A 21112-nucleotide genomic window follows, 5' to 3' on the forward strand; every position below is an offset into this window, starting at 1 on the left:
AGTTATGAATACACAAATCAGTCAGCAAGTTTCGAGAACTTGCTAAATTTGTGGTCTGCTCTTTACTCCACACAACAGCAACTGAGTTGCCACTATTTTTAAACAACTTATTAGGTTATCACAATAATTATCCATGAAACTCAAGCAGAAAGTTAGGGCTGGCAATTATCAAAAGAATACTTGTGCCTTTAATGTGCCAATTGTTAATGTATTGCCAAATTAAACTCACTGGCCCAGAAAGGCAACCAAATAACACTGTTCTGGTCTCATTTCTGAATACACTTTCAAATATTTAGATTAAAAAAAAAAATTCCTTTCCATATCAACCATTCTTTTTCTGCACCTGCTTTGGCTAATTCATCTCTCTCAGATCCTCCTCTCTCAATCCTTAAATTTAGTGTCCTTAAAATTGAATAATTAAGCAAATAGGCTACTGGTCATCAACCTCCACACAATGCTTTAGGCTTGCAAGCTGGAGACGTGACAGTAAGAAATGTCAAATGGCACATGTGTCTAATACCAATAAGATTTTGCCTGTTATCCCAACATACACAATCATCAGTATTCATGAGAAACAGCCAGACTGACAACAGCTAAACATAACTGCAATTCACCAAAATTAGTTAACCAATTACTGCCTCAATCAGCCCACACACAAGGCAAGCAAGTCTGAACAGCTAAGTGACTAAAATGAAAAGTAAATTTCACATCAAAATCTATCATCTTTTAAAAATTGAGTAGTTTTGTGAAGTTCTTCTCAAAAAAAAAGCTCAGATTTTGATCTATTTTCTCACTAAAGTGGCATCTTAAAAGAAAATGTGTCAGCATTTCATTGCTTTGTTACAATTTTAGATTGCATAGTGAGTTTAAAATACTTCACGCTACCATGTATTATTAAGGATATACCATCAGTTATGGTCAAACATTTTCCCTCTGTCAGCATGCAATCCCCACAAGAGTTGGTGAATACCATAGAACTATACTGTTCACAGCACAGAAATCAACTATTTACTTTGAAAAGCAATTTCATCATTAACATTGCCATTGGTTATTTGACAGGATATTTTGGATTCCAGTGGATCTTAGCTTTCATCGTTTGATCAGGCATCATGAAATCTTAAAATCATTGTAAACATGTTAGAATTCGATCAGATGTAGAAGCAGAAGCAAGCCATTCAGCCCATCAAGTCTATTCCGCCATTTACTGAGACCATAGATGATCTGCTTATCTTCAATTCCACTTTCCTACCTTACTCCCATAATCATCAACTCCCTTAAGTAAAAATCCATATCTCAGCCTGGAACATACTTAAATGACGGCCTCTACAGTCAAGAGTTCCACAGATTCGCTACCTTTAGTGAAGAAATTACCCCTCATCTCAGTTTTAAATGGGTGAGGCCTATCTTTGAGATTATGCCCTCTGGTTCTAGAATCAACGGAAACAAATCTCTCAATATCTACCTTGTCATGTTCCTAAAAATCTTGTATATTTTAATAAGGCTACCTCTCATTCTTCTTCAAACTGCATTTATTTCAATGCAAGAGGCCTGACAAGTAAGGCAGATGAGCTTAGGGCATGGTTGGGAACATGGGATTGGGATATCATAGCTATTACAGAAACATGGATCAGGAATGGTCAGGACTGGCAGCTTAATGTTCTGGGGTATAGATACCATAGGAAGGATAGAAAGGGATGCAAGAGAGGAGCAGGGAGCGACATTTTTGGTTAAGGATAACATCATGGCTGTACTTAGGGATGATATTCCTGGCAGATCATACTGTGAAGTTATGTGGGTGTTACTGTGGAATAAGAAAGGGATGATCACTTTGTTGGGACTGCATCATAGACACACCCTCAATAGCCAGCAAAAAATTGAGAAGCAAATATGTAAGGAGATCTCAGATATCTGTAAGAATAATAGGATTGTAATGGCAGGAGATTTTAACTTTCCAAATATTGACTGGGACTGTCATAGTATTAAGAGCTTAGATCGGGAGGAATTTGTTAAGTGTGTACAAGAAAGCTGTCATTCAAAAGGTGGATGTACCTATCAGAGAAGGAGCAAAACTTGACTTATTCTTGAGAAATATAAAGCAGGGCAAGTAACTGAGGGGTCAGTGGGGGAACACTTTGGGGCAAGTGATCATATTCTGTTAGCATTAAAGTAGTTATGGAAAAGAATAGAATTTTTTTGATCAGTTCTAAATTGGATGAAGGCCAATTTTGATAGTATAAGACAGGAACCTTCAAAAGTTGATTAGGGGAGGCAATTCACAGGTAAAAAAGTGTTGGTTGGGAAGTCCATGGCCTTTAAAAATGAGGTAACAAGAATTCATAGACAGTACGCTCCTGTTAGTGTGAAGGACAAGGCTGGTAGATATCGGGAATGCTTGATGACTAGAGAAATTGAGGCTCTGGTTAAGAAACAGGAGGAGGGATTTATCAGGTCTTGTCAGCTGGAATTGAGGGAATCCCTAGAGGAGAATAAGGGCAGTATACTCAAGAGGGAAATCTGAGAGCAAAATGAGGACATCAGATAGCTTTGGCAAATAGGGTTAAAGGAAAATCCAAAGAGATTCTATAAATATGTTAAGGGCAAAAGGGTGACTAGGGAAAGAATGCGGCCCTTAAAGATCAACAAGTCCATCTACATGTGGAACTACAGGAGTTGGGCGAGATATCAAACGAGTATTTTGCATTAGTATTGACTGTGGAGAAGGATACAGAAGCTAGGGTACTTGGGGAAATAATTAGTGATATCTTGAAAACAGTTCATTACAGAAGGGGTGGTATTGGAGGTCTTAAAAAACAAAGGTAGATAAATCCCTGAGACCTGATCAGATGATTCCCAGAACTTTGTGGGAAGGTAGGGAAGTGATTGCTGGGCCCCTTTTGAGATATTTGTATCATCAACAGCCAGAAGAGGTTGTGTGGGGTGCCAGAAGGCTGGAGATTGGCTAATGTAGTGCCATTATTTAAGAAAGGCTGTCAGGAAAAGCCAGGGAAACATAGACCAGTGAGCCTGACGTCAGTGGTAGGTAAGTTGTTGGAGGGGATTCTGAGGGACAGAATTTACATGCATTTGGAAAGGCAAGGATTGATATAGTCAACATGGCTTTGTGCATAGGAAATCATGTCTTGCTAACTTAATTGAGTTTTTTGAAGAAGTGACAGAGAAGATTGAAGGCAAAGCAGTAGATGTTGTATGGACTTCAGCAAAGCATTCAACAAAGTTCCACAAAGTACATTGGTTAGTAGGGTTAGATCACAGAATACAGGGAGAACTAGTCATGTGGATACAAAATTGGCTCAAAAGGTAGGGGACGAGACAGTGGTGGTAGAGGGTTGCTTTTCAGACTCGAGGCCTGTGACCAGCTGTGTGCCACAAGAATCAGTGCTGGGTCCTATGTTTTTCGTCATTTATATAAATGACTTGGATGTGAATATAGGAGATATGTTTCGTAAGATTGCAGATGACACCAAAATAGGTGGTATAGTGGACAGTGAACAAGGTTATCTCAGAGTACAAACCGATGGGCCAATAGGTTGAGAAGTAGTAGCTGGAGCTTATTTTAGATCAAATATGACGTGTTGCATTTTTGTAAAGCAAACCAGGGCAGGACTTATACAGTTAATGGTAGGGCCCTGGGGAGTGTTGCCAAACAAAGAAACCTGGGGGGGCAGGTGCATAGTTCCTTGAAAGTGAAGTTGTAGGTAGATACAATGTGCCTTCAATGGTCATAACAACTGTGTATAGGAGTTGGGAAGACACATTGCGACTGCACAGGACATTGGTGAAGCCACTTTTAGAATACCGTGTACAATTCTGGTTGCCCTTGTATAGGAAGGATGTTGTTCAACTGGAGAGGTTGCAGAAAAGATTTACAAGGCTGCTTCCAGGGCTGCAGGGTTTAACTTATAGGGAGACTGAATAGGTTGGAAATTGTATCCCCCTGGAGCATTGGAGGCTGTGTGGTTGCCATATAAAGGTTTATAAAATCATAAGGAGCATGGATTGGGTGAATAGACAAGGTCTTTTACCAAGCGTGGGGGAGTCCAAAACTAGAGGCATAGGTTGAATGAGAGAGGGGAAAGATTTGAAAAGGGCCTGAGGGGTTACATTTTCACGCAGAGGGTGGCGTGGTGTGTGTATGGAACAAGCTGCCAGAGGAAGTGGAGGAGGCTGGTACAGTTACAGCATTTAAAAAGCATCTGGATAAGTACATTAATAGGAAGGGTTTAGAAGGACTTAGGCCAAATGCTGGCAAATGGGACTAGGTCAGAATGGAATGTCTGGTCAAAGTGGACAAGTTGGACCAAAGCGTCTGTTTCCATGCTGTATGACTATGACTAATGAGTAAACACCCAATCTACTCAACTCTTAAATAAGAAAATCCTTCCATACCCAGGATCAATCTACTGAACCTTGTCTGGACCATCTCCAATGCCAGTATATCTTTTCTTGGACTCGGGAATTGGCCATTCCAAAAACTATTAAAATAAAGAGAAGCCAGAAATCCTCATAGAAAATATTTTTCTTAAAAAAAAAAAAGAGATTTTTATTTATGTTTCTTTTTTTAAAACAAAGTTGTCCAAACAAATTCAGATTATTTTGTACAATGCAGATGATAAGTAATACCATGCATAACAGGAACCAAATAGCTGTAAAACGAAACATACTATTATTCTGAAGCACAACGGTGGACCCTAAAGGCAATGACAGTCAAGCATAATTTCATGAAGACCAATTAACAGTGTGCTGCTGTTCAATAAATAATAAACAAGTTCATAGAAGAACTTCTTGCATGCACACAGTGAAATGGCCAATCAGAAAACATACAAAAATCAAGAATTAGCAGTATTACACCAGACATTTACAGACATCAAATTGTGCTGTGTGAAAATAACAAGTTGATGCACTAAAATAACAAAAAACTCATTTGGCCAAATAAATCTATAGCATCGCCTTTCATCACTGCCTCAATTTTCTTCAGAATTTAAATTTTTGACTGCTAGTGTAGTCAATACTTGGAGCATTCTTTGAATAAATGAGTTTGTATTTATATTGAGCCTTTAAACAATGTATAACATATGGCGCTTTACTAAGCGTGAACAAAATTTGGCGCCAAGGCATAAAGGATATGTTACAACAGATTACCAAAAAAGTGTAGATGAGTAATTAAATATTAAGGAGACCCTTAAATGAGGAAAGAGGGATAAAGAGATGCAAAGTTTTATAAAGGAACTAAACAGGACAATCAATAGTGAAGCAATTTAAAAAGAAATCCAAGAATGTGCAAGGAACCACACTGATGGGACTTATTCTCAACTCTACTTTCTTGGATTATCCCCGGTGCGGGAATTGTTAGGGACAGGGAAGGATGAAAGCATGGAAACATTTGAAAAAAAAATTTCAAGAATGTTAAAACCATAATATTGCTGGAACAACAAGCAGAGGGATGAAGTATGAACAGCTTGAGCCAGAATAGGGGCAGGTGTGTTTTGGATGAAGCAAGGTCCTTGACTAATGATCACTCCTGAATTTGCTTTTTAATCATTTTATACACTTCTTGGTTGTGTTTCACTGTATGTGGAATCCATTTGTCTACAGACATGTCCAACAATGGGGCTTATGGTCCCGTTTAAAAGAATGGGATGGCAACTTAATTGATTTCTCAAATTCAAAAAGTTCCAGAGTCTGCTTCAATCACCTCTTTATTTGCAAGTCAATGTAATTTGAGATTTCACAACACATGCTACACCTCAAATAGAACAGTTGTGAAGAACTCTCAACACCAAGAAATATCCACCTTTATTACAATGCTAATCACAACATTCATTGGGTTAGAACTTACACAGAAAAACAGACTGCAAAATATTGAAAACATGCAAAAATTTGACCAACGATAACCTAATTTTCAACAGGAGATAACATGGTGAATTACAGGAAGATTCTTGGACACTGATTTGACCCAGGTTCAATTCCACCCTGTGGCCACTGTCTGTGTGGAGTTTGCACATTCTCAGTGCCTGTGTGGGTTTCCTCCAGGTGCTCCAGTTTCCTCCCACAGGCCAAAGATGTGCAGGTTAGGTGGACTGGCCATGCTAAATTGCCTGTAGTGTCTGGAGTGAGAGAGTTTGGTGGACTAGCCATGGGAAACACAGGATGACAGGGAGAGGGTGGGAGGATGTGACTGGGTGGCGTGATCTTTGGAGGGGCAGTGTGGACTTGTTGGGCCGAATGACCTGTTCCTGCACTGTAGGGATCCGATGATCTACGATGTATCACGGTGGACAGTGAAGGTCTACACAATTAAATTATGGAATGTTGACTTAATTATGGAGCTTAATGCAGCACACTATAAAATGAAACTAGGAACGCATATCTATCTATGTCTAGCAGAGATTATGATGCAGCTTTCTATCACCAGCCAAGCAGAACTGTTGGGATTATTTAAAAAGGATTTGGACTTTACCCTCGCAATTCAAAAGGCTGAAAACACTCAAAATCAGGAAGCATTTATGGACTGAACAAACAGTACATTGTACTTCTGGATTTCTCCAATTCTTGGCAAGATATTATAAGCAGGTACAAAACAAAAATAAAAAAAATAGAAGAGGGGAAATAGCACAAATACATTAGAATACAATTCTATACATAAATACGATAAAAAAGTGAAACTATCGTAAAGCAAAAGGAACCACACTCCACACAAATAACAAATGGACATAGGTAAATGGAAGAACAACATGAAAAACTGCTAATATTTTGGTTCAACAGGTGGGCTTCCCACCCGAAGAGTCTGCATAACGAGGCAGTAAATACTGTGAAATCAGTTTAAATATTTATCTAACAGGAAACATACACAAACCAACAAACGAAAAACGAAGATTTTAAGTGGATTGTGCAACGTTTCTTTGTCCTCTTGGCATACTTGTACCTTCCAATCTTACAATAGGCTGCCTCAAGATAAATATTGTGGTAACATTTTCAGTAAAAACTAGGAAAATAAAAAGAAATAAGCAAGAGTTTCCAACCTGAAATCCACTACTGAAAACAGTTCCAATGAGATTAATAGTAAACTCACAAAGCTCAATTCTAAACTACATAGTATAAAAATAACAGGGCTTTATTTTACCCTCCATGACAAAACAATTGAAACTCAGAGTAGATACAAGTGCCAAAATTAGCAGGACAAATGTCATTAGAGTTTGAGGTAAAAATATCAATTTCTATAGATGCAAATAGATTAATTTTCAGATCATTCATGTATCTAATTCAATTCTATTTCCCAACAAATCAATGCTTCAACCCATTCAGTTTTAATTAAAACATAAATCCTCATAGGAAATTGGAAACAAATGGAAGATTGACACTTGAAATCTGGTCTAAAAATCTACAGCAACTTGCAACAATTGTACAAGTCTGAACATATTCTGCAAGTTGTTATAGGAATATTTGGCAAGTCATTAACTTTACTTCCAGTTTGCACATGACTGAATCTGATCTATAACTGAAGTTATAAAATTTCCTTCAGTGCCAAACTAGATAGTTGTTTAACACACAAAGTCAAAAGGTTCTTGAGTAGATTTGTAGCTCGGGTTGTGGATGGTTTGCTCACCAAGCTGGTTCGTTAGTTCGCAGATGTTTCATTACCCTGCTGGGTAACATCATCAGTGCAGCCTCTGATGAAGTGCTGTTATGTTTTCCCGCCTGGTATTTAAACTCGAGTCCGTTGGAATTGATTACCTCATTTCTGTTTTTTTCTTCACGGTGGTGTATATATAGGGTCCGATTCTATGTGTTTATTGATGGCCTTCTTGGAGGAGAACCAGGCCTCTAGAAATTGCCATGCTTGATTCTGTTTAGCTTGTCCTAGGATCCTGATGTTGTCCCAATCGAACTAGTGGTTCTCCTTATCCTTGTGAATGGAGATGAGTGTGTGCTGGTCATGTCTTTTTGTCGCTAGTTGGTGTTCATGTATTCTTGTGGCCAGTTTCCTTCCTGCCTGTCCAATGTAATGTTTGTCGCAGTCCTTGCATGGGATTTCGTATATCACTTTGGTTCGAGTTAGCAATTGGCATAGGGTTGACGTAGGTTTGTGTGCCACTCTGATGCCCAATGGTTGTAGGAGTCCTGTGGTCAGTTTGGATATGTTCCTGAGTTTGGTAATGTGATGAGTGTGTCAGGGTGTACTATATCTTCCTGTTGATGTTTGCTTGATAGGCATCATTGGACCCAGCTGTTTGGGTATCCGTTGTCCTTCAATACTTGGTAGAGGTATTCTTCTTCATTTTGGTACAGTTCCGGGTTGCTGCAGTGGATTGTTGCTCGTTTAAGTTGTGTTTTTACGCAACTCAGCTTATGGGTGTTGGGTCAGTTGCTGTTGAAATTCAGGATTTGATCTGTGTGTGGCGCCTTTCTGTGTACCGTTGTCAGAAAGTCCCCATTGGCCCTGCATTCTACCACGACGTCGAGGAATGGGAGCTGTTTGTTCTTTTCTTCTTCCCTGGTGAATTTGATGCCGGTGAGAGTGTTGTTTACTAGGTTGGTGCGTCTCCTCTAGTCCGTTTGATGATGACAAAAATGTTATCCACGAATTGAATCCATAGTTTAGGTTGGATCTGTGGAAAGGCCATGCTTTCAAGTCTCTGCATCACCGCTTCTGCTATTAGTCCGGACATAGATGAGCCCATGGGTGTCCCGTTGAATTGTTCATAGATTTGGCCATTAAAAGGTAAAGCGGGCGACGAGGCATGGGGTCCAGTAAATTCAGCATGTTGTCTGTGGGGATAGTGTCAGTCGGATCTCATTCTTTTAGTAGTGTTGTTAGTGTTTCTCTTGCCAGTGGTATGTCAATTGTTGTGAATAGGGCGGTAACGTCAAAGGTCACCATGGTCTCGTCATCGTTTATTCTTATGTCTTTGAGGGATCTGAGGAACTCCTGGGCTGAATGGATTGAGTGGACTGACTTGCTGACGAGGTGCTTTGGTCTTCGTTGTAATTCCTTGGCTAACCTGTGTGTTGGTGTGCTGGGAGGGAGACTATGGGTCTGAGGGGTACTTCCAGTTCGGGGGTGGGGAGGATGATTTGTCCCTCAGGTTTCGTTTTTAGGTAGTCTGCTTTGTTGATTTGTCTGGTCTATTTGAGTCTCTTTAGTGTGTTGATTATTTTATTACCCAGTTGCAGTGTCAGGTCTATTTGCATTTGCTGGTATGTATTCGTGTCTGCTAGTAGTGTCTGTGCTTTAGTGAGATAGTCCCGTTGTTTAGTATTACTGTCACACGCCCTTTGTCCACGGATAGGATTATGATGTTTTTGTCCTTTTTCAGTCCTTGTAGGGCCTTTTTTTCTGATGTGTCGAGAGTGTTAAGTTCGTTCCTTCTGGTCAGTGTCGGCACCACTGCCTGTCTTATAGCTTGTTGTGCTTCCTCATTGATGCCATTGGTCTTCGGTGTGGATTCTAGTGTGGCTAGGAACTCTGTCCTGTTACCATCTCTGTGGTTGTAGTTGAGTCCATGTATTAGAACAGCTGTGTGTGTCTGGTAGTTAGTTAAACGTTAGAGCAAACCAACCGCAGCACACGAAGTCAAATGCAGCTTTTAGGCATTTTAGCATCTTTATCAGTCGAACCAAAGCTAAACACCACTTAAATTCCTTTCCTATAGAAGGTGCAAATAGCAAGTATAAATCATGTCTTTTACAATTTTAGGATGTCCTAAAAGAACTTCACAGTGACCACGCTTTAAGAATCTTAATTGGCTGTAATGTAGCCAACAGCAGCCAATTTGCACACAAACTTCCACACATGGTTATGTAACATTGATCAGATAATGCTTATGATAATGCTGAAGGTTAAATATTGACCAGGGCACAGGAGGGAAAAATTGCGCTGTTCTTCAGAATACTTCCACGTGATCTTTGATTTCCATTTGTTAGGAAGAACGGCCCTCAGTTTAGCAGCTCACTCAAAACAGCAAATTGCTTTAGTACTGCGCTGAAGTATTAGCTTTGGTTCTTGAGTCTGAAACAGGCTTCAGTACGTAATTCTTCTGACTGTGGCAAAACATCCTTTCTCCTACTTTTTCAGATTCCTTGCACTTCATTTTAGCTTTTATATTCCATATTATATTAGAGGTTACAAAACAGACTTTGTGTAAACAACATGCAAATAATTAAAAAGGTGGAGAAATGGCTACCATAAAGTAATCATAACACAAATTTACCTATATCCCGTGCCAGAACTGACAACATAAATTTAAGTCACTCACCCTTTCAAAGACTTTTTTGAAAAATAAATCCTACTTTACTGAAATAACTACACAGTGACTAGTATTTTACTAGTAGGCAGTACCACTGGCTGTGGCCAGCCAGCTCGGAGTCAGCCACCTGAACTGAGGAGATCCTAATCTCTTGGATAGGTTAGTCAGCCAGGGCTTTCCTGATTGATTGGGGTTGTTAACCCGGACCAAAACTTTGTAGTTAACAAAGTCAACCTAGTTCCAATCACTACATACAATTCCAACACCCCCCCAACCACCCCAAAAAAAAATGTTCTCAATAGTAGGTGTAAGGGTGCCAAGATGACCCAAAGAAAGACCTAAGCTCCATTACAGACATGGTGAGCTGGGGCTCCTTTGATCGCCCTCACTTTCTCTTCCAATGAATGTACATTAGTTTTGCCAAATCTTTGACCGAAGTTGGTCACTTGGGGTGCCTGGAACATACATTTTTCCCTTCTAAGGCATACATCACCTGGGAGAAATGTTTAACTACACGTCCAAGTTCTCCAAGTGCTCTTTACTGGCATTCCCCATTGTTAGTACTTCATCCAGATAAAATGGCAACCTGGGGTAACCCTTGCAAAATGTTCTCCCTAATCTGTTGGAAAAGGATGCAGGCTGATGATATCCCAAATGGCAGTCTAGCATACGGATATAAACCCTTATGGGTATTAATTGTAGCATACTTCTGGGACTCCTCATCCAGTCACAATTGCAGGTAGGCATGGCTCATATCCAGCTTTGTAAAGGACAGCGACTCTACCCCACAACACATATAAGTCCTCTATGCAAGGGATTGGGTATTTATCCAGCTGTGAGAAGCGGTTTTCCATTTGCTTAAAATCCTCAAAGGTGAACTGAGCCGACAGGCTTCACAAATGGTATGACTGGTGCTGCCTAAACGGCACTGGCGAGGCCTTGCAAAATCTTGGAATTGCTTCCTGCTCAACATATAAAAAGTGGCTTTGTCCACTTGATAGTCCCAAGCCCTAGCTGAAATACTCTTGGGCATTTCACCAGGACTTCGCTGATGCAGGCAGTTTCTAATGGAAAAAAAAGTGTTGAACCAATCCAGGCGAATCTTTCTCAACCAATTCTGCCCCAACAGGATTGGGCACAAACCTTTTACTACCATCAGTGGTAACTGCACCAACTGCTTCTCATAGGAGAACAGAACCAAAGTCGTACTCTTAATCTGCAATGGTTCTCCAGTGTATGTTCTCAATCTGGCTGAGACCCTGTGCAAACTTAAGTGTTGGAGTCTCCAGCGAATCTTGTTAAAGAATGATTTTGCAACCACAGATACAGCTGCGCCAGTGTTGGCCTCCATAAGAACTGGGTGACCATTTAACCAAACATTAATTTTAAATTTATTCTGATTTGGTTGTCACTAAACAACTTAATTGTTCCAATCCACATGCAAGGGGCTTCCCAGGGTGCGCACTCTCCCGGGTATCAGCCTACAAGTTTTCTTACTCAAGTCCGAACTTGTAGGACTCCTTTGCGAGAGTCCACATACCGGACAGCAACTATAATGGCTTACTGACCCAGATCCTGAAGAACATTTAAGCCACTTGGCCGAGGCTCAGCTCTGTTGTGGGCTAGCCTGGGTCCCTCCGCTCAGGATATGCCCTCAAATGGTGTTCCCCAAGCTTAGTCAGAGGGGTGAGGGAGTCGACTTCCATTGGGAAACCCTGTAGCTCCCATACTCCACCTACAGTATTTTCTAATGACAACACCAATTGTACTGCCTGTTTGAAGTCCAGTTGGGCTTCCGCTAGCAGGCACTTCTCCATGGTTACGTCATTTATCCCACATATCAAAAGAGTCTTTCAGCATCTTATTCAGTGTTAACCCAAAATCACACACCTCTGCCAGTCATTTCAACCTCGTCAAAAATCCCGACATGGATTCACCCAGTTCTCTAACAGCTGAGTAAAACCGATATTGTATCAAAATTAGATGTTTAGCATCGTAATATTCCTTAGCCAAATCAGTCAACTCTTGGAAAGTTTTAGATCTTGGAAACTTTGCCTCTGTGAAAGTTAAGCCCCTTATAACGGAGAATGCTGCGGGTCCGCAAGCAGTCAAAAGGATTACTTGTTGCTTTTCACCTGCCCGGAAAAAATATTACATCTTTTCCACATACTGGGGCCAGTCTCCGGCAGCAGGGTCAAGTGAGCGAAGCTTCCCAAACAAAGGCACAATGCCAGAAATGCTTACCTCAACTCCAGGATAACTGTAGCAATTGAACGCTCAGGTACATCCTATCCCACTCTCGTCACCACTGAAATAACTGCACAGAGGCCGGTACCCTGTCAGCAAGTCACCCTTTATTTGTGCACAACACATGAACTGTGGCCAGCCAGCTCAGAGTCAGTGACTGAACCAAGGAGATTCTAATCTCCTGGTTTATTCCTCCCAACATTCCACCCGTACCACTCCCAACCACTTCCCCGGTCATACGTTTTTATTCCTTCCTCTTGCAAAATCATAAGTCTTTTCACAAAATACAAGGAATTATGACATTATTGACATTGCATCACTGGTTGAACAATGTTTATTTGCATTCCCTGCATAGGAATTTCAGCCCGGGGCCAACATGCTGAGCTTTTACTGAAACAACGGCACAGAGGCCAGGCCCCATCACCAAGTCACCTTTTATTTACTTGTACACAATACACTAACTGTGGCCTGCCAACTTGGAGTCAGTCACCTGAACTGATGAGATTCTAATCACCTGGTTATATTGGTCAGCCAGGGCTTTCCTGATTGGAACCAGGGTGACCACATTGATTGAGGTTGTTGATTGGCCCAGGTTAACAACCCAATCACTACATTTACCTCCACAAGTACCACAATCTCAGACAAAGACAAGACCCTCATCAGTCACATGAGCCTGAGAAACAGTTTTTCTACGTCTGTTTGAGATTTTAAAATCAGCTTAATCTTATAATACAGAAGAAGCCCATTGTGGGTATTTAAACAACCTATTTAGTCCCACATCTTGCTCTTTATCCATTGCTCTGTACATTTTCCAAGTATTTATATTTAGTTTTCTGTCGAAAGTCTATTGAATCTGTTTCCATCACCCTTTCAAGCATTGCATTCCATATCATATGCATTTTCTGTGTAAACATTTCCTTGTGTCACCTCTGATTCTTTAGCTAAGGACTTTAAATAGTTGTCCTCAGGTTACCAAATTTTCAGTTACTTGGAATTAAATATTTCTACTTACAGACTATAAATCTTCCCTTACGCTTCTGTACTCTTACAGCAAACCACCTCACCCCCTCTACTTCTGTTGCATAATTGAATTTAGCAATTCTGGTACCAAGTGCTAATAAGTCTTTTCTCTGTCTACTCAAAAGCTTAAAAAAAAGTGTGCAGCCCAAAATTAATAATAATCCAAGTGAAGGCCAAGCAATGTTTTTATAAAAAGATTTAGCACTCCATCATTATTTACAGAGCCAAGAGTCACACCTACAGACACCCTTCTCAATTTGCACTGCCACCTTCAGTTCTCACATAGTACTATCACCGTAAAAATTGACCAATTTTCTTACATTGGTAGAAAGATGAGAGGCAAAATACACGACTTCATTCTTATTGGCAATAATTGTTTTCCTAATTCACTAGTTTGTCCATAACTGACCATTGATCGATACCACTGTTTACTTCCCATCAGTCTGGAAGAAAAGTCATTATTCTGACCTGTAACCAACAATGAATAAATACTTTGAATAAAGAGAATTCCCTTTACTTTTATGAATATGGTGCAAGCAGTCCAAAAACAATAAAAATTCTGAAAATGAGATAGCAAGAACTGCCGATGCTGGAGTCAGAAATAACAAAGTGTGGAGCTGGAGGAACACAGCAGGCCAGGCAGCAGAGGAGCAGGAAAGCTGTTGTTTCAGGTCGGGACCCTTCTTGTCCCAACCCAATGTCAGCTTTCCTGTTCCTGATGCTGCCTGTCCTGCTGTGTTCCTCCAGCTCCACACTTTGTCATCAAAGTTCTGAAAATGTTACTTTTCTGCCAGAATTTTATAACCTTACTTTTCTTCCGTACTCTTGCCTCCTTAGATGCTCTTTCTAATCCACAGAGTTTTAAAGAATCATTTCTTTTTAAACCATTTCAGCATTTCACCATCCATACCAAGGCTGAAACCAACAGCCTCCAATTAGCTGAAAAGGCATACTTTCAGCCAATTGGATGCCAGAACACTTAAGTTTAATCCGTTGCACAGGAGTGGCAAGGTCAAAACTTTCACATTTCAAAAATCTAACATCAAGTATCTTAAGCGCTACAAATGGATTATTAATGGACCAATGAATTACCGATACAAACTAGCTAGACAGCAGTGCTCAACAACAGGCAACAGTTACCCTCAAAATAAACGAATGGGAATGCTGAAATTCAATATACAGCATAGTAAAAAATTCACATTTCTGTAGAAACAATTCATTCAATATTTTGCAAAGTGTTTATAAACAATCTTTGAAATAAAAAAAAATCAAATATAAACAGTTTCCTTTGGTTAACGAATTTACCTGAGTGACACCATGTTTCCAAGCTCAGATGGTAAACTCCGTATCTTGTTGCACGATAGGTCCAAATAAACCAGATTATGCAGTTTGGCAATATCAGGAGGAATACGTGAAAGGGAGTTGTCACCAAGATGCAATGCAGTCAAGTGTGTCAATGACCACAATGACGAACTCAAACTTCTAACTCTCCCTACACAACAGATAAATGAAAAAGTTACAAATTCCTCCCATTTTGTCCCAATTCTCTTCAGATAAACAGGCAATATGTGGACTCTAGTTATACATATACACTAGCATTCAGAACTTAGCCAGTTACCATGCTGCTGTTGCATGTAAAACAATTTAGAAGATAATAAAATATGCATAACAATAAATCACCTTGTCTAAGTGACACAGATTTAAGGTTATGGACAAGAGATGCAGAGGATTGAGGGTAAAAACTTGTGTTTTAAAATTATGCTGTCCACCAGGGTGGTGGAAACTGACATGATTTCAAAAATAAATGAGGCAGTTCCAGGGATAGAAAGGGAAAATGGGACTAAACTGGACTGCTCCATGGGCAGTTGGCATAGACTTAATGGTCCATCCAGCAACTTTCTGTCTAGATATAAACACTAGCTTGAAAAAGAACAGAGCTCATCTGAGACGAAATTAGGCAATCCACAATTAGTTGTGTTAGTTAACTTTTTGTAAAACTAGGGCCACAGAAGTTGAGCAGGCAAAAGCATTGCAAAGCACAATTAGGTAATGTCCACTAGTGGGTAGTAAAAGTGCCTAACCATTTGTAAAACGACGGACAATGTCAGTGACTCTGCCATCAAGCCACACTTCCTAGCAGGAACTTGTTCTTTCAGGATCAGTTTCAGTTCTGTCAAGGGCAGTCAGCTCCAGATCTCATTACAGTCTTGGCCCAAATATGATCTAAAAAAAGGCTGAATTCCAGAGATGAAGTAAGAATAACTGCCTTAGAGATCAAGCAGCATATGGTAGACTATGGCATCAAGAAGCCAAGCAAAACGGAAATCAATGACAATCAGGGGAATTAATTCCACGGGTTGGAGTCAAATCGTATCCCAAAGGAAGATGGTTGCTGTTGGAGGTCATTCATCTCAGTTCAAGGACATAATAAAGAAGTTCTTCAGGGTGGAGTCCTAGACCCAAGCATCTTCAGCCACTTCAATGACCTCTCTATCATAAGGTTAGAACTAGGAAGGTTTGATGATTGCTAGGTGATCCATATCATTCAAGACGCCTCAGATTTTGAAGTAGTCTGTGCCTGCATGTCCACGTGGACAACATTCAAGATTTAGAAGTGAAAAGTGGCAACTAACATTCATGTCACAAGTGCCAGGCAACAGCCTCCACCAACAAGACAGATTCTAACCATTGCCCTGGCTAGTCAAAAACATCTATGTCACTGAATTCAGTGAGATTGACATCCTGGTGGGTTACCATCAAACAGAAAGTTCTCAACTGTCATATAAATGTAGCAAAACAACTGGAAGAAATTAATTCGGTCCCCGAGCCTCCGCTTGGTTTCCCCGATGTAGAGGAAGCCACACCGGGTACAGCGGATGCAGTATACCACATTGGCAGATGTGCAGGTGAACATCTGCTTGATGTGGAAAGTCTTCTTGGGGCCTGGGATGGGGGTGAGGGAGGAGGTATGGGGGCAGGTGTAGCACTTCCTGCGGTTGCAGGGAAAACTGCCGGGTGTGGTGGAGCTGGAGGGGAGTGTGGAGCGGACAAGGGAGTCACGGAGAGAGTGGTCCCTCCGGAAAGCAGATAAGGGTGGGGAGGGAAAGATGTCTTTGGTGGTGGGGTCGGATTGCAGATGGCCGAAGTGTCGGAGGACGATGCGTTGGATCCGGAGGTTGGTGGGGTGGTACGTGAGGACGAGGGGGATTCTTTTTTGGTTCTTATTGCGTGGACGGGCTGTACCGCTGTACCCGGTGTGGCTTCCTCTACATCAGGGAAACCAAGCGGAGGCTCGGGAACCGCTTTGCAGAACACCTACGCTCGGTTCGCAATAAACAGCTGCACCTCCCAGTCGCGAACCATTTCAACTCCCCCTCCCATTCCTCAGATGACATGTCCATCCTGGGCCTCCTGCAGTGCCACAACGATGCCACCCGAAGGTTGCAGGAACAGCAACTCATATTCCGCTTGGGAACCCTGCAGCCCAATGTTATCAATGTGGATTTCACCGGTTTCAAAATCTCCCCTCCCCCTACTACATCCCAAAACCAGTCCAGCTCGTTCCTGCCTCCCTAACCTGTTCTTCCTCCCACCTATCCCCTCCTCCCACCTCAAGCCGCACCTCCATCCCCTACCCACCAACCTCATCCCGCCCCCTTGACCTGTCCGTCCTCCCTGGACTGACCTATCCCCTTCCTAACTCCCCACCTACACTCACCTTTACTGGCCCCATCCCCGCCTCTTCGACCTGTTTGTTTCCTCTCCACCTATCCTCTCCTCTATCCATCTTCTATCCGCCTCCCACTCTCTCCCTATTTATTTCAGAAACCCCTTCCCCTCCCCCTTTTCTGATGAAGGGTCTAGGCCCGAAACGTCAGCCTCTCTGCTCCTATGATGCTGCTTGGCCTGCAGTGTTCATCCAGCCCTGCACCTTGTTGTCTCGGATTCTCCAGCATCTGCAGTTCCTACTATCTCGGAAGAAATTAATTGTTGTGTAACTAGTTTCCAGATTCTCTGAAGCCATGACATCATGTAAAAGGCATGAGTAAGAAGCATGATAGAAGGGAATGCCTCAGATTGTCACCAGCATCTAAAGGAGCAGGAGAGTTTGTGGACAGTAGATAAAACAGTGCAAGCAGAGGAGGGGGAAAAAATAGAGTCTAACACGACATCACAGGGAAGTCAGGAGTTTACTGGTTGTTGAGGAGTAGTTGATAGGGACAGTGTTTCAACTCTAGTAATATTGAAAAAATGTAAAGTTTCTAAACTAGCCCACAACATGATAGGCATTGGAGAGATGACAGATTTGTAGAGAATGATTGCAGGACATTCTTCTAATGAGGGCGAACAGCCAGAGGTCATGGTCCACATTGGGACTTATAACAAGTAGCAAGGAGGATGCAGTCCTGCAGTTGGAATTTAGTGAGCCAGACAGACAATTAGTAAGCAGGACCTCTAAAGTAATTCCAAGTTAGCCCTTGTGCCACATGCAAGTGCAACCAGGAATATGGAGATCATGCAGATGAATGAGTAGCTGGAAAGATGACGCAGAAGGGAGGCCTTTAGATTCTTGGAAAATTTGGACTGGCTCGTGAGGAGATGACACCTGTACAAGCTGGATGGTTTGCATTTGAACAATGTGGGGCTGAATTCCTGTTGGCCAGTTTTACTGGTGTTGCTGGAGAGGGTTTAAATTAAATTAGCAGGGATGAGGGAACCAGGAAAGAATATGAGAAAGTAATATGTCACAGAAAGTGCTGGAAGAAGCACATAGCACTAGAATAGAGAACAGTACGTTAATATGTGGAGGCAGAATAAGGGAGCAAGTAAAAAAGTCTAAACAGGAGTTATACTACATGCATGTGGACACACACAGTGAGTTCATAAAAGGTTGGGGAATTAAAAGGCACCAGTTACCACTTGGGATGTTGTCGCATTATCACAAACCTGGCACAAAGAGGGCAGCTGTGGGAGTCGGCGGGCTATCGAAACTGATATCTATTTCAAGCCCACCGACTGCCACAGTTACCTAGACTACACCTCCTCTCACCCACCTTCCTGCAAGAATGAGATCCCCTGATCCCAATTCCTCCGCCGCATCTGCTCCCAAGATGAGGCATTCCTCTCCCAAACATCCTAGATGTCCTTGTATTTCCAGGACCGCAACTTCCCCCGTTTTAGTGGTCGAAAACGCTCTCAACTGCATCTCTTGCGTTTCCCGCACCTCAGCCCTCACACCCCCTCCCCGCAACAAAAACAAAGACAGAATCCCCCTTGTCCTCACGTATCATCGCACTAACCTCCGGATTCAATGCATCATTCTCCGCCACTTCCACCCCTGCAATCTGATCCCCCGACCAAGGATATATTTCCCTCCCCATCCCCATCTGCCTTCCGGAGGGACCACTCTCTCCACGACTCCCTCGTCCGCTCCACACTCCCCACTAGTCCCACCCCCCCCCCCCCCCCTTCCCTGCAACCGCAGGAAGTGCTACACCTGCCCCTATACCTTCCCCCTCACCTGCAAACCAAGCCCCAAAAAAACCTTCTACATCAGACAGACGTTCACCTGCACATCCGCTAATGTGGTCTATTGCATCCGCTGCTCCCAATGTGGCCTCCTCTACATTTGTGAGACCAAGTGGAGGCTCGGAGACTGCTTTGTAGAGCGCCTGTGCTCGGTTTGCGACAAACGACAACACCTTCCAGTCGCGAACCACTTCACCTCCCACTCCCATTCCCTGGACGACATGTCTGTCCTGGGCCTCATCCAGTGCCACAACAACGCCACCTGGAAACTGGAGGAGCAGCCCCTCATATTCCGCCTTGGGAGCCAACAACCCAATGGTCTCAATGTGGACTTTACTAGCTTCAAAAGCTCCCCTCCCCCGATCTCATCCCATGACAAACCCTCCCTCTCATCCCCGCCTCCTTGACCTGTCCGTCTTGTCTCCCATGTATCCGCTCCTCCCACCTCACTGACGAACCCCCACCTTTGCCTACCTGCACTCACCATCACCACCCCACCTACCTTCCCCAGCCCCACCCCTCTTTATTTATTTCAGAGCCCCCTATCCCTCCCCCATTTCTGAAGAAGGAACGAGACCTGAAATGTCAGCTTTCCTGTTCCTCTGGTACTAACTATTCTAATCCCACTTCCCTGCACTTGGCCCGTAGCCTTGTAGTAATGTAGGAAACAGCAGCCAATCTGTATACAAGACTCTCCAATCCAAAATGACACAGCATAGGAGAACAGTCAACATATTGTACCTGAGCTACCTCATAGGAGGATCTTTATTTTAATAATGTCATAAGATCCATGTGCAATTTGTAAGGCATACAAAGTTTGTGATGAACTTCAAGCCAACAGATCAATTTCTGACTGCTTTGCAGAACACCTATGTTCTGTCTGCAAAAAAGACCCTGAGCTTTCAGTTGCCTGCCACTTTAACATACCACTGTGTTCCCTGGCTAACATCTGTCTCTGATATAACAAGGTGTGGAGCTGGATGAACACAGCAGGCCAGGCAGCATCAGAGGAGCAGGAAAGCTGACGTTTCGGGTCTGGACCCTTCTTCAGAAATCTGTCTCTGGTTTGTTGCAGCACAGCTCAGCAAAAGCTGGAAGAACAGCATCTTCAGCATGATCCTGACAGGTTGGGGGAGTGGGCAAAACAACGGCAGATGCAGTATAATTTGGAGAAATGTGAGGTTATTCACTTCGGAAGCAAAAATAAGAAAGCAGATTACTACCTGAATGGCTGTAAATTGGGAGAAGGGAGTGTGCAGCAAGACCTGGGTGTCCTTGTGCACCAGTCACTGAAGGGAAGCATGCAGGTGCAGCAGGCGGTAAAGAAGGCAAATGGCATGTTGACTTTCATTGTGAGAAATTTCAATACATGAGCAGGGATTTGTTGTTGCGTTTGTACAGGGCCTTGATGAGACCACACATGGAATATTGTATACAATTTTGGTCTCCTTTCCCGAGGAAGGATGCTCTTCCTAGCAAGTGAGTACAGCAAGGTTTACCAGGCTGATTCTGGCGATGGGGGTCTGACAAATGAGGAGAGATTGACTAAATTGGGATTATTTTCGCTAGAGTTCAGGCGAATGGTTGGGGGGGTGGGGGGTGGGGAGAGCGGAGAACCTCAGAGACTTATAAAATTCTATCAGGACTGGACAGGGTAGATGCAGGGAGGATGTTGTCGATGGTGGGTGTGTCCAGAACCAAAGGTCACAGTATAAGGATTCGGGGTAGACGATTTAGGACGGAGATGAGGAGACAATTTCTTCACCCAAAAAGTGGTGAGCCTGTGAAATTCGTTACCACAGGAAGTAGTTAATGCCAAAACACTGAATGCATTCAAGAGGCGACTAGATAGAGCACTTTGAGTAAATGGGATCAAAGGTTATGGAGAGAAAGCAGGATCAGGCTATTGAGTTGGACGATCAGCCATGATCACGAAGAATGGCAGAGCAGGCTCAAAGGACCAAATGGCTTCCTCCTGCTCCTTCCTTGGTTTTACCTCATTTTCCACTTGGGAACTCTGCAGCCTTCTGGACTTAGAGTTCAATAATTTT

The 21112-nt window shown here is 42.5% G+C and overlaps 1 protein-coding gene across 4 annotated transcripts in view; it reads right to left on the reverse strand.

Moving 5' to 3' along the window:
* LOC109912048 (CCR4-NOT transcription complex subunit 6) overlaps positions 1 to 21112 on the reverse strand; it is a 72159-nt gene that overhangs the window by 31417 nt on the left and 19630 nt on the right. For all 4 annotated transcript variants that reach the window (XM_020511426.2, XM_020511429.2, XM_020511428.2 and 1 more), the window contains exon 3: positions 14838 to 15024. In XM_020511426.2, the coding sequence (XP_020367015.1) occupies positions 14838 to 15024 (187 nt within the window). The remainder of the gene's footprint in view (positions 1 to 14837; positions 15025 to 21112) is intronic.

This window comes from Rhincodon typus, chromosome 12, assembly GCF_021869965.1.
Source record: "Rhincodon typus isolate 14 chromosome 12, sRhiTyp1.1, whole genome shotgun sequence".
Taxonomy (NCBI): domain Eukaryota; kingdom Metazoa; phylum Chordata; class Chondrichthyes; order Orectolobiformes; family Rhincodontidae; genus Rhincodon; species Rhincodon typus.